Source organism: Lipotes vexillifer, unplaced genomic scaffold, assembly GCF_000442215.2.
Source record: "Lipotes vexillifer unplaced genomic scaffold, Lipotes_vexillifer_v1.1 scaffold433, whole genome shotgun sequence".
NCBI classification, from domain to species: Eukaryota; Metazoa; Chordata; class Mammalia; order Artiodactyla; family Lipotidae; genus Lipotes; species Lipotes vexillifer.
Genome location: NW_006774285.1, coordinates 1,640,178 through 1,658,310, shown reverse-complemented (window position 1 = coordinate 1,658,310; position 18,133 = coordinate 1,640,178). Strand labels below are relative to the sequence as shown.

Here is an 18,133-nt window from a genome sequence, read left to right as displayed (position 1 = left end):
TGAGCACCCATACTTTGACTATTTTGCCAGTTCCTTCTGTCATTAGAGAACTGGAGGCATCTGAACCTAAACTTTTTTGGTAGCAGATGTTCCCTAAAGGATAGTTTGCCTAGGGCAGCAGAGCCTTCGCATAAAGGGAGATGGAGGAGTCTAGTAATAAGCAATAGATAACCTGGAAATAATTCAGGTACTGTGACTATCAGCCTCTCCTTTAGTGAATAAATTATTCCTAGTGAGCAATATATTGCCTGTACTTAACTGTTCACTTAGAATATTTTCTGCGCTTTGATTTTTAGGAGACAGAGCCCTGAAGCAAAGAAATCTGGATCACAGAAAAAGTATTCAGGGGTCATGCAAGCCAACTGTAGCCAACTGCACAGCCCTTCAGGAGCTGCAGGCAGTGAGGATGCCTCAGCCTCCCAGTGTGTCCAAACAAGATTGACAGGAGAAGCTTCCTGTCTTTATTCTGGAGATGTTCATGTTCAGATAAGCTCCATGCCTAAAGAATGTGCTGAAAATCCAAGCTCCAGAAATATAAGGTCAGGTGTCCATGGCTGTACCCATGGATGTGTACACAGTCGCTTACGGAGTCACTCCCACAATGAAGCAAGGCAACCTGATGATACCGAGATGGAGTCTGGAGATCATGGTAGTAGCTCCTTCTCAGAATTCCGATATCTCTTCAAGTGGTTGCAAAAAGGTCTTCCATATATTTTGATTCTGGGTGTCAAACTTGTTATGCAGCATATAACAGGTAGGTATAATAAAACATTGAGCTGTTTCATTACTATATGCAGCTAATTTTCTTTCTTTATTGGTAATCAATACTTTAACCTATGTATTTCAGTTTCTTATTTTGTTAGTTTTTAAAATTGTATATGCTTCCTTTAAATTCATGTCATGTTAGCTTTTTTTCTTCCCTTTCAATTAACTGGACCTTATTTTCTAACAGGAATTTCTCTTGGAATTGGGCTGCTTACAACTTTTATATATGCAAACAAAAGCATTGTAAATCAGGTTTTTCTAAGAGTAAGTATAACCAGCAACTAAAAAATCATTAAATGTTTCTCCCTGTAGAATTATATATTCATTTTTGAGAGAAATAGGAATAAAGATAAGATAGTTTATTTGATAAATTTAAATAGACATAATGTACCATCCATGATATATTAAATGTTGTTATCTGAATGACCTGGAATAAATGATCTGTCCTAATACTGAATTGATTCACCTTATTTTCTTTGTATATTGGGTTCCTGATAAAGAAAAACTAGACAGAAGGATTAAAAGGTTTAGAACACACTATTTGATCTGATTTGTCGTGCTATCATGTTTTAAGTTAGTTTGACCATACTAAGTAATATAATCATCATTAAAAACTTCAGCTGTTGTACTATAAGATTTAAAATAGTTAAATAAAACGTACACTGAATAAATGGGTATTGAACTATTTATTTAGGTTTCTCTTATTTAAAGAAAACTAAACCCAAGAAGTTTTTCCATAAGAAATTATAAAAGATTCTTATTCATGTAAATTATTGGGAAAACAGGATTAGTTTATAAAATTTCAGGCAACTTTAAAGGGTTATATCTGTGTAAAGGATCATACATTTTGACCTGAAAATTCCTAGTTAGAACCTATCAAACCATAAAAGTTTAATTCAAGGTTTAAAACTAGTAAAATTTTTAAACTAGTAATTAAAACAATTATAAAACTGAGATTAAAAATATTATTTTATTAAATTCTTATTGAATTGAGAATTTTTAAAATTATATTTATAAACCCTGGTAACATAAATGCAGTTTTTGTTTTGTTTTGTTTTTTTGTTGTGGTACGCGGGCCTCTCACTGCTGTGGCCTCTCCCGTTGCGGAGTGTGCTCCGGACGCGCAGGCTTAGTGGCCATGGCTCACGGGCCTAGCCGCTCCGTGGCACGTGGGATCTTCCCAGACCAGGGTACGAACCCATGTCCCCTGCATCGGCAGGCGGACTCTCAACCACTGTGCCACCAGGGAAGCCCATAAATGCAGTTTTTAAAAGTCTGTTTTGTTGGGAAGGCAAAAATGGGAAGCTGCAGAAGTTTTTATTTACGTAGGTCCTTTATGTCAGTCTGTAGAAGATTTGGCTTTGAAACATAGGTAATGTTACACAATGAGGAAACTTGTATTTTAAAAATCTGTTTAAGTATGTGTTTTGTTTTTTTCACTAAAGGTATATAAAATAGAATGTGATGATGTACAATTTAACAAATATTCTGTATTTTTATTAAGATAAATTAATCTATTAAAACGTTCTAAGTTAATAAATTAGTCATTAAAATAGTTTAATGATATTTAAAATTCTGGCATAATTCAAAGTAATAAATTATAAAATTGTTTATTTTTCAGGAAAGGTGCTCAAAGATTCAGTGTGCTTGGTTACTGGTATTCTTAGCAGGATCTTCTGTTCTTTTATATTACACCTTTCATTCTCAGTCACTTTATTACAGGTAATTAGAGGTCCAAGTGCACAATCATATTTTTATGTAATCGTATATTCCATAGCACTTTGCATATATCTTACTTGCACATTCTTAGAGTTCAATTTTTACCTGTCTCTTTCCAAGATTGAGAGCTTAAAGTGACTTACTCACATTTTTATACCCAGTGCCTTGCCTCACAGCAAGTGCTCAATAAATACTTAATTTTTGATACTTAAATTTTTACTTATATAATCAGTAGTTACTAAATACCATTAGGTTGTTGGTGGTGATCTTTTTTGGTTATTTTTGATAAATAAAAATTGTATATATTTAAAATATACAACATGTTTTGATAGATGTATACATTGTGAAATGATTACCTACACATCAAGGTAATTAATATATCCATCACCTCCCTTAGTTACCTTCTTGTGTGTATGTGTGATAAGAACACTTGATCTTTGTCTCTAGAAGAAGACTTGCTAAAGGACAGTAGTTGATAAGTTTCCATGTCAGATGGAAGTGTTCTGAATTTTCAGCTTTAATCAGATAATTAGAAGTCCTGGTTTCAGTGGAGTTGGAGAGATGTGGACAAATCTGGGATATAGTTTGTAGGTGTAGCCAAGTACCACTTGGATTGGATTGGGTGAGTAGGTAAGGGGGAAGAATCAAGGGTGATACTGGGTTTTTTTAGTCTAAGCAACTGGCTAGATGGTGGTGCCATTTACTGGGCTGGGAAAGACTGGGGAAGGAACTGGTTTTGAGGGAAAATCAGTAATTTTTTTTTGAACATGTTAAGTTTGAGAGGCCATGTAGAACTGTTAAAGTGATTATAGATATTTGTCATGAGCTCGGAGTAGAGGTTAGGGCTGTAAATTTTGGTGTTATCAGCATATGGTTGATATTTAAAAACCAAGGAACTTGACAAGACTAACCAGGGAAAAAAAGTATAGACAGAGGAGAGGGCCCAGGACTGGACATGCCCACAATTAGCCAGAGGAGGAGCAGCAAAGGAGACTTAAAAGGAACCATCAGGGACTTCCCTGGTGGCGCAGTGTCCCTGCCAATGCAAGGGACATGGGTTCGAGCTCTCGTCCAGGGAGATCCCACATGCCGCGGAGCAGCTAAGCCCGTGCGCCACAACTACTGAGCCTGTGCTCTAGAGCCCGCGAGCCACAGCTGCTGAGCCCATGTGCCACAACTACTGAAGCCCTTGCGCTGAGAGCCCGTGCTCCACAACAAGAGAAGCCACCGCAATGAGAAGCCCATGCACCGCAACGAAGAGTAGCCCCCACTCACCGCAACTAGAGAAAGCCCGCGCGCAGCAACGAAGACCCAATGCAGCCAAAAATAATAAATGAATAAATAAATTTTAAAATAAAGGAACCATCAGTCACATATGAGAACAACTAGAAGAGAGTGGTGTCAGAAGTCTAGGAAGAAAGTATTTCAAGGAGAGAAGAGGGGGAAAAAGTGACCTTCGAATTTAGCAAGAGGGAGGGAGTTGGCAATCTTGACAAAAACAGTTCAGTGGAAAGGAGGGGTTAGATTCCTGACTGGAGTTGGTTGAAGACAGACTGGCAGCTATGGAGTATTTGTGAGTTTTTTAGATTATAGGCTAGAAAGATATCAATCATGACAAGTTAGGAAGACTCGTTCTTTATTGAGGGAAGATTTGAAATTCAAACATTTAAGAAGTTTTTTTTAATAAATTTATTTTTGGCTGCATTGGGTCTACATTGCTGCGTGTGAGCTTTCTCTAGTTGTGGTGAGCAGGGCCTGCTCTTCCCTTGCAGTGCGCGGGCTTCTCATTGCAGTGGCTTCTCTTGTTGCAGAGCACAGGCTCTTAGGCGTGTGGGTTTCCATAGTTGTGGCACGCGGGCTTGAGAGCGCAGGTTCAGTAGTTGTGCGCAGGCTTAATTGCTCTGCGGCATGTGGGACCTTCCCAGACCAAGGCTTGAACCCGTGTCGCCTGCATTGGCAGGCAGATTCTTTACCACTGTGCCACCAGGGAAGTCCCTAAAAGGTCTCTTTAAAATAAGCAAAATGATCTTCCATTCCATTTACATGAACTCTAGCATCTTGCCAAACTCTTATTTTTACACATCAAATTAAATATTTGGTAGCAAATTTAGAACCCCTATCGACACTTTTATCTTTTTATGTTGCTCTGGTAAGTTTTGATGTTTTTCTCTTGGTAGCTTAATTTTTTTAAATCCTACTTTGGACTATTCGAGCTTCTGGGACGTACTTTGGATTGTTGGAATTACAGACTTCATTCTGAAATTCCTCTTCATGGGCTTAAAATGCCTCATTTTATTGGTGCCTTCTTTCATCATGCCTTTTAAATCCAAGGTAAGAAAGTAATATGTTTTATTGGAAAGATGTTAGCAGACCATATTAATGCTATTTAGTCTTTGCTTAAATGATTCCTTCTGTAATTTTTCAGTTTGCTCAATAACCTAATTTTAATTATTATCTCAGACTGGCAGCTACTTGGTCAAAGACTTGAACCTAAATATTAATCTATTCCAATAAAATCAATTATATTTGCTTTGGAATAATCTAAAAATGAGTCCCCACATCATATATGGGAAAATACATATTTATACTTCTGTTTTCCTCCAGGGCATTATTAATTGATAATTGATAACTGACTTAGGCAGTTATTCAGTGTTCTTTCATATTCAATGAAAACTTTTAAATTTTTATAATCAGCAAAATGTTTTATTATACATAAAACATTTTCAGTCACTCTTTAGAAATTCTTTGAAAACAGACCACTCAGTGACTGTAATATCTAAAGAACCAAGTTGAGGTTGTCAGTCATAACCATTATCATTATGAAGATTAATTTTATAGTTGTGTTATTGTGCCATATACCCATGATGTTCTCAGCCCAATGTGAAGTATTTGCATTGTGCATGTAAGTACCTTGGGTGGCTCTATTTGTTTTCTTTTTTCTTCCTTTTTAGGGTTATTGGTATATGGTTTTAGAAGAATTATGTCAGTATTACCGAACTTTTGTCCCCGTACCAGTTTGGTTTCGTTACCTTATAAGCTCTGGGGAGTTTGGTAATGTAACTAGATGGAGTCTTGGGATATTGCTGGCTTTACTCTACCTCATACTAAAAGTAGGTAACATAATAAATCTTATCATTTATAATGATTCATATAATACTGTTTACATATTTTACATATGACTGCTTTTCTCTTTATATATTTTATAGTTTATTTTCATATCACTAGTTTGAAGTAATGGCAGATTCTATATTTACTTAGAAATGGAGAAATGGAAATAGGTATCTTAATCCAGTGGTTCTCAGATTTTATTGGGGGAGTGGACCTCTAAGCATGGATTATCTAAGGTGGAGGGGAACAAGTAGAATAGACCATACCCATCCCCTACAGTAGTATCTGTCATACACATAATTCTCAAACTAGTGGAGTATCTTGTCCTGTTCCCTCTATGCCTGTTCCCCTCAGCTTAATCACTTAATGAAACGTTAAATAGGTTAAGGACATGTGAACCAGATAAAATTGCCTTGCCTTTGATTTACTTAAGTTTATAGTTATCTTGACCAAATTGTAACTCTAGGCATTCAGATGTACTTCATTTTGGTTGAGTTGGCTGAAATTGATAAATTGAGTAAAATATTCCATAATTGGACTTTAAATATATTTAGAATGAAATGATTAGTTGTGATATGCAATGAGCATAAAATTAATATCAGTATTTGATATTAGCTTTGATCTCTGAGTTTAGCAGGTAAGGCTCTTTGAATAAATGAATTATTTTCTCTTTCAGCTTCTGGACTTTTTTGGACATCTGAGAACTTTTAGACGGGTTTTGCGAATATTTTTTACACGACCAGTAAGTATTTTTTAAATCAGAAAAAACACTTTTTATCTTTCTTTCTACATTATAAAAATGTTTTAGTTCAGCAGTTTTACAAATGCAGATTTCATAATTACGTGGTTTTTTAGAAAAACTTTTTGTACTTTGGCACTTGGGGCTGTGATGATAATAGAGGTTTTGTTTCTGTGATAAGTTTAACTTGCACATTGACAACCACCTGATAGTTGATGAAGTACTTATATATTTGAGTTTGCCTCTTGCCCTTTCCAATCACTTGACATTCTTAAGGGTTTATAAACATTCCCTTAAAAATCTTATGAACTTTTGTTTCTCTTCCTTTATTTAAGCCACAAATAGTAGCTTTGTGTACTTTCATTAACTCCTATTCAACTTCTGTGAAAGTGCTTATACTATAATTTATTGTGTATATGAAGAAAGCTTATTACCAAAAATCATGTTCCTTGAAATTTTCTTACTGGAAAAATTTCCCCAATACGCAGTTCTGTATGCACAAATAAGTTCATGACAATAACAGTAAATTTAACAATAACAAAACAATTTTAACAATAAATTGAGACTCCAGTGTCAACTGTAACTTTATTATGTTATTCGACTGATGTAACAAACTGCAGAAAAAGTGTATCATAGCCCAAATGATAAATAGCTCATTTGCTATTTAGTAGCCTCAGAAGTTCTCAGTATATAAGTGTGATCACCAGGTTTCAGAGTTTGATTCTCAGTTTTGCAGTCCATTAGGTACTTAACAATTATGTGGTCAGGACACAGGGGAATCTGATGTACAAGAATGCCAATCTAATAATATATGTTTAAAAAAAAACAGGATTATACCAACAAAGTAGAGTAAACGAACTGGCCAGGGCACCCTTTCCTAAAGACAGTAATGTATTAAGGTTTTTTTTTGTTTTTTGTTATTTGTTTTTTTGCGGTACGTGGGCCTCTCACTGCTGTGGCCTCTCCCGTCGCGGAGCACAGGCTCTGGACGCAGCGCAGGCTCAGCGGCCATGGCTCATGGGCCCAGCCGCTCCGCCGCATGTGGGATCTTCCCAGACTGGGGCACAAACCCACGTCCCCTGCATCGGCAGGTGGACTCTCAACCACTGCGCCACCAGAGAAGCCCCACAAATAAATAAATAAATATTTTAAAAAAATGTTAAAACAGTTGATTATGTATCGGCCACTTTGCTGTAGCAATTAATCTAGGAAGGCTTCAGCTGAAATACTTTTGATATTCTCTGTGAAGCATAAAGAGACTATCACAGAACACTGTTTTATTCCTGGGATTCTCATGTTCTTTAATGTTGCCCTGAAAATGGCAATCATCATCAGGATGTCTTCACCTGAAGGGAGTATGCAAAGTGCCAGACAAGCGTGCTATTTTAAAAGCTTGTCAGCATATATATCTGCAGTGTACTCTGCTAAATGACATTTATTGAAGGGAAATTGGCACCAAGATCATCCATCAGTATCTCAATTTGTCTCTGGAATCTTTAACATGACCAATCTCAAAAAATCTTAATTTTCAATGTTTTCATCCTTTGAGTCTTAGTTTGATTTTGTTAACCCTCGATAACAAGAAGTTTAGGCCACAGCTTCAGGTTGCTGAGTCAAGTCATGCTTGTGTTCTCATTACCATGACTGAAACTTGGGTGTTCTTTCTTTTCCTCAGCCACCTTTTCCACATCATTTCTACAGAAAGCTGATCTCATTTGTAACATTTTGTCACATCTAGTTAATGACTAAATTCTACTGAATTTGGTAAGGAAGTTATTAAGATCTTAAAGAGATCAGAAACTTTTTTTTAGGACTTAAGAGCAAAAGGAAATTCAAAGATTTGTGTTATTATTCAGTTTGACAGTATAACTCTACCCAAGTGACATTTTGCAATTACAGTTCTTCTGTAAAATTTTACCATTCTTTCGTAGTACTAAATGCTCTGTTTGTGATAAGTAAGGATGATAATTAAAATTATTTTTAGATTTAGTGGCAGGATACTGTTCAGTGGTCCCCAAACCTCCTTCACATTGAACTCATGTGGAGAGCTTTCAGGAATTAGATTCCTGGGTTACATCCTGGTATGTCTGGACCTACTGAATCAATCACCAGTGTGGAGCACAGAAACCTATTTTTAAAGTAGTCTCTACATGAGTTACATTCAGCCAGCCAAGCTCTGGATTGACTTTTTTGAAAAGTGTCATAGGTTAGTGGGCTCAATTTGGCAGTACTGGGTCACATAGTACATGAATATAGATTGCATAATGCTGTATTATATTTCAGATCTCTTAGTCTCTTAAGCCATTTGAATTTGAAGCACTGTCATTATTTGGGAATCCAATGAATCTTAACAATCTTCCAATATCCTATTATGTATTACATAGTGAGTTAACCTTGATGCGATCCATCCAGGCATCATTCTGCATACATAGTTCAGCTCTGAAATGTTTATATCCTTTGGGAGAGTTTTCAAATGCCTAGTTCCTTGGAGATTTGAGAAATACAGTACCATCTATGTATTTAAGGAACAGAAAAGAAAGAAATTTGTAGGAACATAACTTCTTATCTTTATAGAGTCACGGAGTGGCTGCCAGCAAGAGACAGTGTTCAGATGTGGATGTTATTTGTTCAATATGTCAAGCTGAATTTCAAAAGCCAATTCTTCTCACCTGTCAGGTAACTATTTTTAAGCAACCTCAATACAGCACTTCTCTGTGATCTGCAAACGTCACATTTATGTTACTTATAGGGAAATATACATTATTCAGCAGAAAGTAGCATTCAGGGCACATACTACTAATTTCTTATTTGTGATTAGAGGTTTGGTAGGTTAGCTAAATCTTGTCCCTTAGTTCTAATGATTTTTTTTTTTTTTTCTTTTTGTGGTACGTGGGCCTCTCACTGTTGTGGCCTCTCGCATCGTGGAGCACAGGCTCCAGACGCGCAGGCTCAGCGGCCATGGCTCACGGGCCTAGCCGCTCCGCGGCATGTGGGATCTTCCCAGACTGGGGCATGAGCCTGTGTCCCCTGCATCGGCAGGCGGACTCTCAACCACTGCGCCACCAGGGAAGCCCAGTTCTAATGATTTTTATGTAGAGGAGTGTATAAAGGGGAAAAAAAAATTCAAATGGCATACTGGATACCAAAGTGACTGGGAAACAGACTATTTTTAATAATTGAATACTAGTCTTTTAGAATAATACCAGCATTTGTTACTGGACTGTATAAGGCCCTTTCCTGTACATTATTTCAGTAACCCTCAAAGACTTTAAGCTGTTAGTCATTATACTTGATCTTAAAGTTATCACCTGAGGATAGCTTGTATTTTATTAGAAGTGGTTAAACGGATAGTACAAGTCAGAATAATACTTGTGCCTCTACCACGAACACCGCTGTGTTCTTGAATGTTATACTTTGTTTTCTCACTTGTAAAATTAAGGGATTAGTGTTCTCCAAATTCCCTTTCAGCTCTAGAGTATGATTCTCTGCAATGTGATGAATTTAAAATTGAAATGTTATCAACTTTAAAATCTAGTTCTTAATTCCCTTACAGCATATATTTTGTGAAGAGTGCATTACCTTATGGTTTAACAGAGAGAAAACATGTCCGCTGTGCAGAACTGTGATTTCAGACCATATAAACAAATGGCAAGACGGAGCCACTTCATCACACCTTCAAATATATTAAGTTCTAAACTTAATATTAAGGCCACAAAACACTAATTTTATTTGGTTACAGTGACTATTGGTAAAGACATTAGAATGGATTTTCAGGGCTGGAAGTTAAGGAAAATGTTTCCAAATGGTTTTAGAATATTATAATAAGGCAAGTGTGTAGTCCAGCTTCTCAAAAGATTAAATGAAAGAACCCTATATTTAAAAAAATACATAAGTAATGTTCAACATAATGCATATGCAACATTTATTCTATCCTAATTATTTGACAGATAATTGCAGTGTTAAATTGTAAATGTGTTTTCTTGTTAACGTTACCAAAATGACAACTGGATAACTAGAACTAGTGGTTTTAGAGGAATTCAAGTATTCTTTCCTGACACTGTTTTCGGAATAAAGAATATTTTTCATAATATTTTAAGATACACATTACCTGAAAGTAGAATTTTCTTTAACATTGACTTTTATAATTCCCATTCTAAAAATTCTAAAATTTCTCATAAAATTTGTATTTTTAAATGAAAGCTCTAAATGCTATAGTTTACCTGTACAATCAGATTTTTCTAAGGAAGATTAATTTACTGAGGATGAAATATTTTAATATTGTATTATTCTCTGTAGTGTGATTAGCAGTCATTGAGAACAGATGATTTAAATTCCTTTTCTTTGTGGACTTCATACATACAATCCTGCCATCAGCTTTAATGTTCATGATCTTGCTTTTTGGAAAGTGTCATGGACTTTCTTGGATTATTAAAATAATTCACGTGGATTACAAACAGCTGGCTTCACTGATGATTTGAATAGAGTGACAAACAAGACCAACTCAAACACTTAGAAAAGAATTCCTCGGGACTTCCCTGGCGGTCCAGTGGTTAAGACTCCGCACTTCCAATGCAGGGGACGTGGGTTTGAGCTCTGGTCGGGGAACTAGGCTCCCACATGGTGCGTGGCCAAAAAGAAAAAAAAAGAAAAAAAAAGGATTTCCCCATATAACTAGTCTTCTCCAGAAGAGTTCTGGAATCTCATGCTTGAATCACCATTACTTGGGAGATTAAAGCTTGCACTCAGGCCAACAAAAGCTTTGGAGAGTGTGGTTTGTTTGTCTACAGGTATTTGTGCAGGGTGGTGGAAAGAGAATGAGGCACTTTCTCTCTCACTATGAAACCTCCAAGGGGGGATGGATCTATACCAGAAATCCAAAGGACTGGTTATTATATATATTTAGATGCAAGGCCTCTGCCCATTTTCTCTTTTACCATCTATCAGTTTGCACACAAGAAAAAGATAGTGGTGGGAAGTAGAAGCTACGAGGTAGAGGTAGAAAACAAATTTGCAGTGCTGATAAGACAAAGATTAAACCAACCTGGATTAATAAGGATAGTGACCAACCAGATACAGGTTAAACCACTTTTCATGCCTTATGGCCACCCAAATTGACAAAAGAACATTAGCCTGTAACTTTTCTCCCCAGGTAAATATTGCTAGATTATAAGTGCAACTGTTCCTGTTCATTGAGGATGAAATACTTAACTATGTTACGTACTTTGAGAACCACTGCAAATACTAAAAAACAAGCTTACTTGGCCTTAAATCACCTTCCTAACTTTGTGGTGAAGCTAATAGTTGTTATTTAGGTATGCAGCAGGGGATGAGTGAGAAAGACAATTTGAGATTAGAATTTGGGTGTGAAGGATATGCTGACTTCTTGATAAAAACATAAGAATAACACCTTAACCACATGGGTTACTTCAGCCCTAATACAATACCTACTTACCACACTTACTTACCCTATGGCCATATGGATAGCTTTGTTTCTTAATATGACTGAATAACAAAAGAAGTCCCTGGTGGACAGTGGGGTTTTTTGTTTTTGTTTTCTTAACAAACAAGAAAGCAGTTCACATATGAGTTTAAAAGGAGGGAAATGTAACAGGAGAGCTTTGCCATTCACTAGTAACATTGATGAACTAGAAGCATTTCTCTATTTTTATTCCTTCACCTCAAAAACAGGAATAGGGATTCAAACCCCATTTATTCTGTGAATTCAGATCATATCCTCTAAAAGACTGTTTTATCAACATCAAGAGTCACTACTATGTTTTATAAAAAAGTACGTTTGAGAACTTCTGTAGAGAAACCATCTTGGCAAGTGTGATAGAATTACCTCATAAATAAGAGGTGGTTTACACAAAACACCCATCTTACAGTAGATATATTGAGACATTAGTTAAAAACAGAGTTGTCCACTATGTTATTTTGTTCATACACATCAGGTAATGTAGTTGACAAATGTGGCTGGAAAAACTGTTGTATGTTAGCACAAGAAAGTCTTCCATTGTTTTTATGTGAAGCTGGCTTTCACATAACTTTTCACATGAACTTTTTTTTTAAGCAACCAATTCAATTCTATTTGACAGAACTTGGAAATCACAGATGTTTAACACCTAATATAAAATCAGTACTAAAACTTGTTATAAATTTAAATTGCTTCAATTTCTCCACAAAAACAGTTTTATGACTGTCATTCTTCACATAAAGTTTATTAAATATGAGAATCTGAACACATCTGGCATGTTAATGGGAAAAATTATTGAAACCACATGTGTACCTGATAGTTATTTCTTCCTATCTTAGGATAATAATAATTTTAAAAAATCACTTCTATTTTATGTTCATTCAAATTTGCATTTAATTTCTATTTACATTCAATCAATCTGAAATCAAATACTTAATACAGTAAACTAAACAAGATGAAAAGCAGAAAACGTGTTACCCTCAAAGCACTCCTAATAAGGCAGCTGAAGAATTTACTCTGGTAGATGCAAAGCCAACTTGGGGTAGGAAAAAAAATAATAGTTTAAAGAGCAAACACAGATGAACCCATCTTTCAAATGTTACTTTAGATAATCCACTGATATAATACGTGTGCTATAGTGGTAAATTAAGAATCACACATGAAGAATTTTGTATCACTCAGCAACAGACCACAGGTCATGGTGGAACAAATGCTTTATGATTATTTTGTCCAGCTTGCTAGTGTCTACTCCTATGAAAAAAGGTAGATGTTTGGACATGATATTTTTATTTGAGGAATTAACCCTTTTCACAGCCTCAAAATCCATTCTGCATAAAACGAACATTTCTCATGAGAATAATCTTAGATCTAGCCCTTATAAGCTAGGAACCATATGACTAAGTAACCAAAATAGTTAGGTCCTATATTAAATATAAAATCCAAGGCTTGGGATATTAATACTATTGAAGATGCAGCTTATTTATAATCATTTATTTCTTAAAGAATGTTGAATTTATGGAGTATCATACATGCATTCTTCCCCCCCCCCCCGCCCAATTACCTTCTATTCCAAAAAATAGTATGGAAGAATCCTTCTTGAAGGATTCAAATTAGTTAAGACCATAAAGGGGAAAAAGAAATAACAGTTTTCCTAAAAATCTGGTTCAAGTTCAATAATTAATACTTTACATTGTTAATCACAGCTGGTTTATAAATCTCAGTTTATTCTGTAATGCTACAAACCTTATAAAATCAAAATTAGTAAACTTCAGTTCTCAATGATTATATTTTAATTAAAAAACAGCATGTATAAAATAAAAAAATATCCTGTAATAGCTGATTTTAAAGAAAATAATCAAGTGATGAAAGAAAAACACTTAATCTCATTATACACTTACCTGGAATAATCATAAAGAACCTTCTTAGAAACTCAAGACTAGTATTATTGACATATATTTTTAAACTATGCTTGGGTTTTTACAAATAAATATAGGGTAAGCCATATTGCATAGGTGTGTGCTTTCTGTCTGTGACACTAAAGTGGCACTTGACATGTTTTCACAGTCATAGTAGGAATATCCATTTATGAAACAATTTCTCAATAAACTTGCCACAGTATAGAAAATTAACTTCACTGAATGTTAAGTTTGAAAAACTTATTTGTGTGGATGGTAGGTGTGCAATTGATACTTTTTATGCAGAAAGTTAGTGTTTGCCACTATTGCTGGCAGTACTACTAATTATGAAACTGGTTTAACTATGGGGTGGTTATAGCCACCCAATCACAGTGCAAATGTTACTAGCAAATAGGACTGAGGAGGAATATTTTGGTGTAAAACTTTCACTGGAATTTGGTCAGGCAGTCAACACTATAGTTAGTAAACTCATTTGAAAACAAGTATCAGAGTAGTACAAGCCATTTACAGTCTGAAATGAAGCCTGTACAAATCACCATAGCTTTTTGGGTTCTGTTTTTCAGACATCATAAACTGTCAGAGAACGAAGACCTGCACTTTAAGTACAATTTCTGCCCTTACCATTATTTAGTTTCTAATTTATTAGCTACAGTTATAAAGTTCTCAGTAGACTGCTGCAATAAGGGAAGAGGAGGTCTAGAGGGAGTGATTTAAAAAAAAAAAAGGCTTTCTGTCCGAAGATGAGCTGTTACCAATTGTTCCATTTATTGCCACAATTGAAAAGGTATATTTCCAATCATTTTTCATGGTTCTATTTTTGCTTAATGTCATAGGATTTCATCTTATCTCACTCGAACCGCCATTTAAATAAGCAAAGCTTTTTCTGACTGAATTCAACATGCATAAATAATTTTATGGCTTGGATCCTATGGCTCAAAAAGGTTTGGAGAACATAGCAAGCAGCATCTATTTTAAAAAAATCATAGGGTTGCAAAATATTACAAATTGACTTTGCACACTCAGACTGAAGACATTATAAAAGACAAACAAAAAGGTGGTAAGACTCAACTGCAACTGCATGATCATCTATTATACCAGTATGCACTGAAATATTTTTATAAAGCTCTGCAGATATTAAACCCTTTCACCAGCTAAAAGTCATGGAAACGCTCTCTTTAAGGCAGGAAGTATTTAAGAAAGGTAAAGTTACCTTTATTTTTATTCTTTGTACCTGTAAATCACTTATGTAGACTTCATTACAATTTTCAAAAACATAGTGTGTTAACATGTTTCCTAAATTAAGCCACTGAGTTTTCTTATTCACTGTGGAAGACATTCATCAAAAGGCCATCAAATACTTTTACAATCAAAAAATGTAGCCCCAATATAGGAAAAAAAATACCTTTTTTCCTTTTAAAACCGTTGAGGAAAAAATGTAAGGAAGGCAGACACCAAAAACAGTAAAAAGAAGTAAAACTTAAAACCTTACCAATTTGCTGTAAAGAGATTAGACATAGAGGGTGGACCGTGGCAACACCCTCTTCCCCTGGATCTCCCTCCTCTCTCTCTCACTTTGCCGCCCTCGATATGCATTTTATCCTCTCTTCTGTCCTTCTTCAGCCATAGGCTGAACACATTTGACGTCTTGAACCAAATACTGGTATAAGGTGGCGATATTTTTCCAGTGCAATGCAGGCCCAGGATAAGGATGAAATGTAGGACATACAACTTATGCCCATTCCAAGGCTTCCAGTTAAGCTTAGCACATAATAGTACTGCAAGTAGAAATGATTAGATTTTTTTTTTTCTAGTATTACAGACAGGTATTGCAGCTGGGTTACTGAAAATAAACCCCAAGTCCACCCCCAATCCCTCAAACGAGCCACAGCTGTGGTTAACAATGATTCATTTGCATTTTTATTATTTCACCAAGAGAAGAAACAGAAGTTGTCTGGCTTTCTTCACACCAATAATTTCGCATTTTAAAGTTTGGGATGTTTTCCATAATGAGCTGAATCAAAAATCTATTTGAAAAATATATATTTATATAAAAAAAGATTCAGGTTGTTTGCACGTAAAACATCAATTGTTAAGTTTCTTTCGTCTTTGATTCCATGTTGCTGGAAAGTTTGACCAAGCTTGCATGCTAATTTGTCCTTAGTTGCAAGTATTACAGGCAAACTCATACTTTGCCTAATGAAAGGATAACCCTTCTTCGACACAATCAGAACTCAACAGTGATTCAGAAGCAACATCCTACCCTTAATACTGTCAGTTTCGAGCCATCAACATGAAATCCTTGATAGGTTGAGACAATGTTGCTAGGAATCAGTTAATTGATGTGCCTAAGAGTTCCGCAGTACTATTTTCACTTAAGTTTTTTTGCACCATTGATTGATTTTTTAAAATCCATGTTTATTTTTCCTCTGTCCAATGTGTTCCACGTGATGACACTGACTCTTCGAGACTGTCATTTTGAGTCTTCTTGTTTCACCCTGCGGGATGCTCACACATCCCCTCCCCACCTTTTTTGCCTTAAATTCATTAAAAGCATTGCTCTGTCATAGATTCATACGCAGGTGTTCTGGTCGTTTGGAGATCATGGGGAAAGCTTGTTTTTTGTATGGCCCGGAGTTCGGCTGTCGTATTGGAAGTGGTGCTGAAGCTTCCCCACTCGTCGTCACATCCATCTGCTCTATTCCACTTGTTTCCATTGGGTACTCCACAGGTGCCTGAGGATTTGCCGTGCTGGCTGAAGCACCTCTTCCCCAGAAATCCCCAGGAGAAAATTTGACAGGGCTTTAAGACAAGGAAGAGCTATCATTCGTCTCAAGTACTATCTCAACAAGGAACATTTCCCTTACATTTAAAGGGAGTGGGGTAATGTGACTTTTTTTTTTTCCAATTTCATTTTTGTGTGGATTAGCACAAAAGCAAAGTTGAGCCATTTCTCCCCTAGACTAATTGCTAGTTTCCTAACTGGTCTCTTTTACCGCTCTACTTGCCCTCATAAAACCGTCAATGATACTTACTTTTTAAAAAAATCATTTTCTCCCCCACTTAAAACGGCTGCTCATTGCATTTAAAATATTTCTCCAAACCTTTGCCATTCTCTTCCTCGCTCACCACACTTCAGGAATGTTGACCTGCCTTTCGTTTCCAAGAAAAAGGCCAAGTTTTTTCCTCCCTTAGGGCTTTTGCATGAGCTGTTTTTCTACCTGTAACATCCTTGTATTTCTGTATTTTGTATGGCTAGCTATTTCTCCATGAATAGGAGTCCCCTTGTTATTTTTTGCATTCTAGTACCAGACTCTATTTTTTTTCGCATAGCATTTGGCGCTACTTGTAATTACATATTTTATTTCCTTCTTTGTTTATTTTGACTCTCTCTCACTAAATTGTAAGCTTCATCAGGACAAGGACAATTCCTGTCTTAATCATGTGTCCCCCGAATGTAGCACAACCCCTGGTACACAATGAATGTTGAATGAATGGTTAAAGAGTACACTTTCTAGTGCAACGGCTTATTTTCAGGAGGGGAGATAAACTATATAGCATTTTATCATTGATTAGTCACAGACTAGTCACCTGCAATATTAGAAGGTGTAGATGCTGTGCTTATGTCAAAGAGAATGACAGATCTTCCATTTACGTAACTTGGCATAAATTTCTTAAGCAATGCTCTTCCAGGTTAAAAAAAAGAATAGCAAAGTCTGAATACCTACCTGACAGGTGTTCGTGGGCTGCCAATAAATCTTCGAGGTGACCGGATTTTTGGTTCAAAGGAAAACTTTTCTTTCACGCTTTCAAGTACAGATGGAGCCACATATGTAAAACCCTGAAAGACAGTAACAGTGGACTACAGAATAGAATTTTGTCATGTACATCAAGAAAATGTGGTGGTTCAATCTCTGACACACCAAGACAATGATGTACACCTAAAATCAGCAATGTGGATACTATCCAGTCTCCTCAATCTCATTTCACACCCGTTACCTTCTTTCCAGTCATTTCTTGAGGCACAGACCTCCAGAGAGCAGAATTCTATTGAGCCCCATATGCCAGCAAACAAAATTTCACTCTACTGAGAGGAGGAGAACAAAACAGGAAAACGTAGGCTCTACATCCAGATGCTAAATACAGGGCTTCCCGGGTGGCGCAGTGGTTGAGAGTCCGCCTGCCGATGCAGGGGACGCGGGTTCGTGTCCTGGTCTGGGAAGATCCCACGTGCCGCGGAGCGGCTGGGCCCGTGGGCCATGGCCGCTGAGCCTGCGCGTCCGGAGCCTGTGCTCCGCAACGGGAGAGGCCACAACAGTGAGAGGCCGGCGTACCACAAAAAAAAAAAGATGTTAAATACAAAGATAAATGCAAAGAAAATTCTAGTGTTTCTAGCCACATGCATGTAAGCAACTA

At 36.3% G+C, this 18,133-nt stretch overlaps 2 protein-coding genes across 5 annotated transcripts in view; one reads left to right on the top strand and one right to left on the bottom strand.

The window, feature by feature from the left end:
- Positions 1-302: 302 nt before the first annotated feature.
- RNFT1 (ring finger protein, transmembrane 1) lies at positions 303-10,665 on the top strand. The gene is made up of 8 exons (XM_007449087.1): positions 303-754; positions 953-1,029; positions 2,387-2,487; positions 4,662-4,815; positions 5,436-5,594; positions 6,269-6,334; positions 8,906-9,007; positions 9,885-10,665. Exons 1-8 carry the CDS (start codon positions 352-354, stop codon positions 10,017-10,019), a joined length of 1,197 nt encoding a protein of 398 aa, XP_007449149.1. The 5' UTR covers positions 303-351; the 3' UTR covers positions 10,020-10,665.
- A 2,008-nt stretch (positions 10,666-12,673) lies between these two features.
- The window catches only part of RPS6KB1 (ribosomal protein S6 kinase B1), a 39,346-nt gene continuing 33,886 nt past the window's right edge, over positions 12,674-18,133 (bottom strand). For 3 of the 4 annotated variants that reach the window (XM_007449085.1, XM_007449083.1, XM_007449084.1), the window contains 2 exons: positions 17,446-17,558; positions 12,674-16,519 (listed from right to left, as the gene is read on the bottom strand). In XM_007449085.1, the coding sequence (XP_007449147.1) occupies positions 16,282-16,519; positions 17,446-17,558 (351 nt within the window). In that variant the 3' untranslated portion in view covers positions 12,674-16,281. The remainder of the gene's footprint in view (positions 16,520-17,445; positions 17,559-18,133) is intronic. The other variant, XM_007449086.1, reaches the window with a different exon arrangement.

Coding starts and splice junctions, on each gene's coding strand:
- RNFT1 (XM_007449087.1), top strand. CDS start 352: ATGCAAGCCAACTGTAGCCAACTGCACAGCCCTTCAGGAGCTGCAGGC. Junction 5,595..6,268: donor TACTCTACCTCATACTAAAA/GTAGGTAACATA, acceptor TTTCTCTTTCAG/CTTCTGGACTTTTTTGGACA. Junction 9,008..9,884: donor CAATTCTTCTCACCTGTCAG/GTAACTATTTTT, acceptor ATTCCCTTACAG/CATATATTTTGTGAAGAGTG.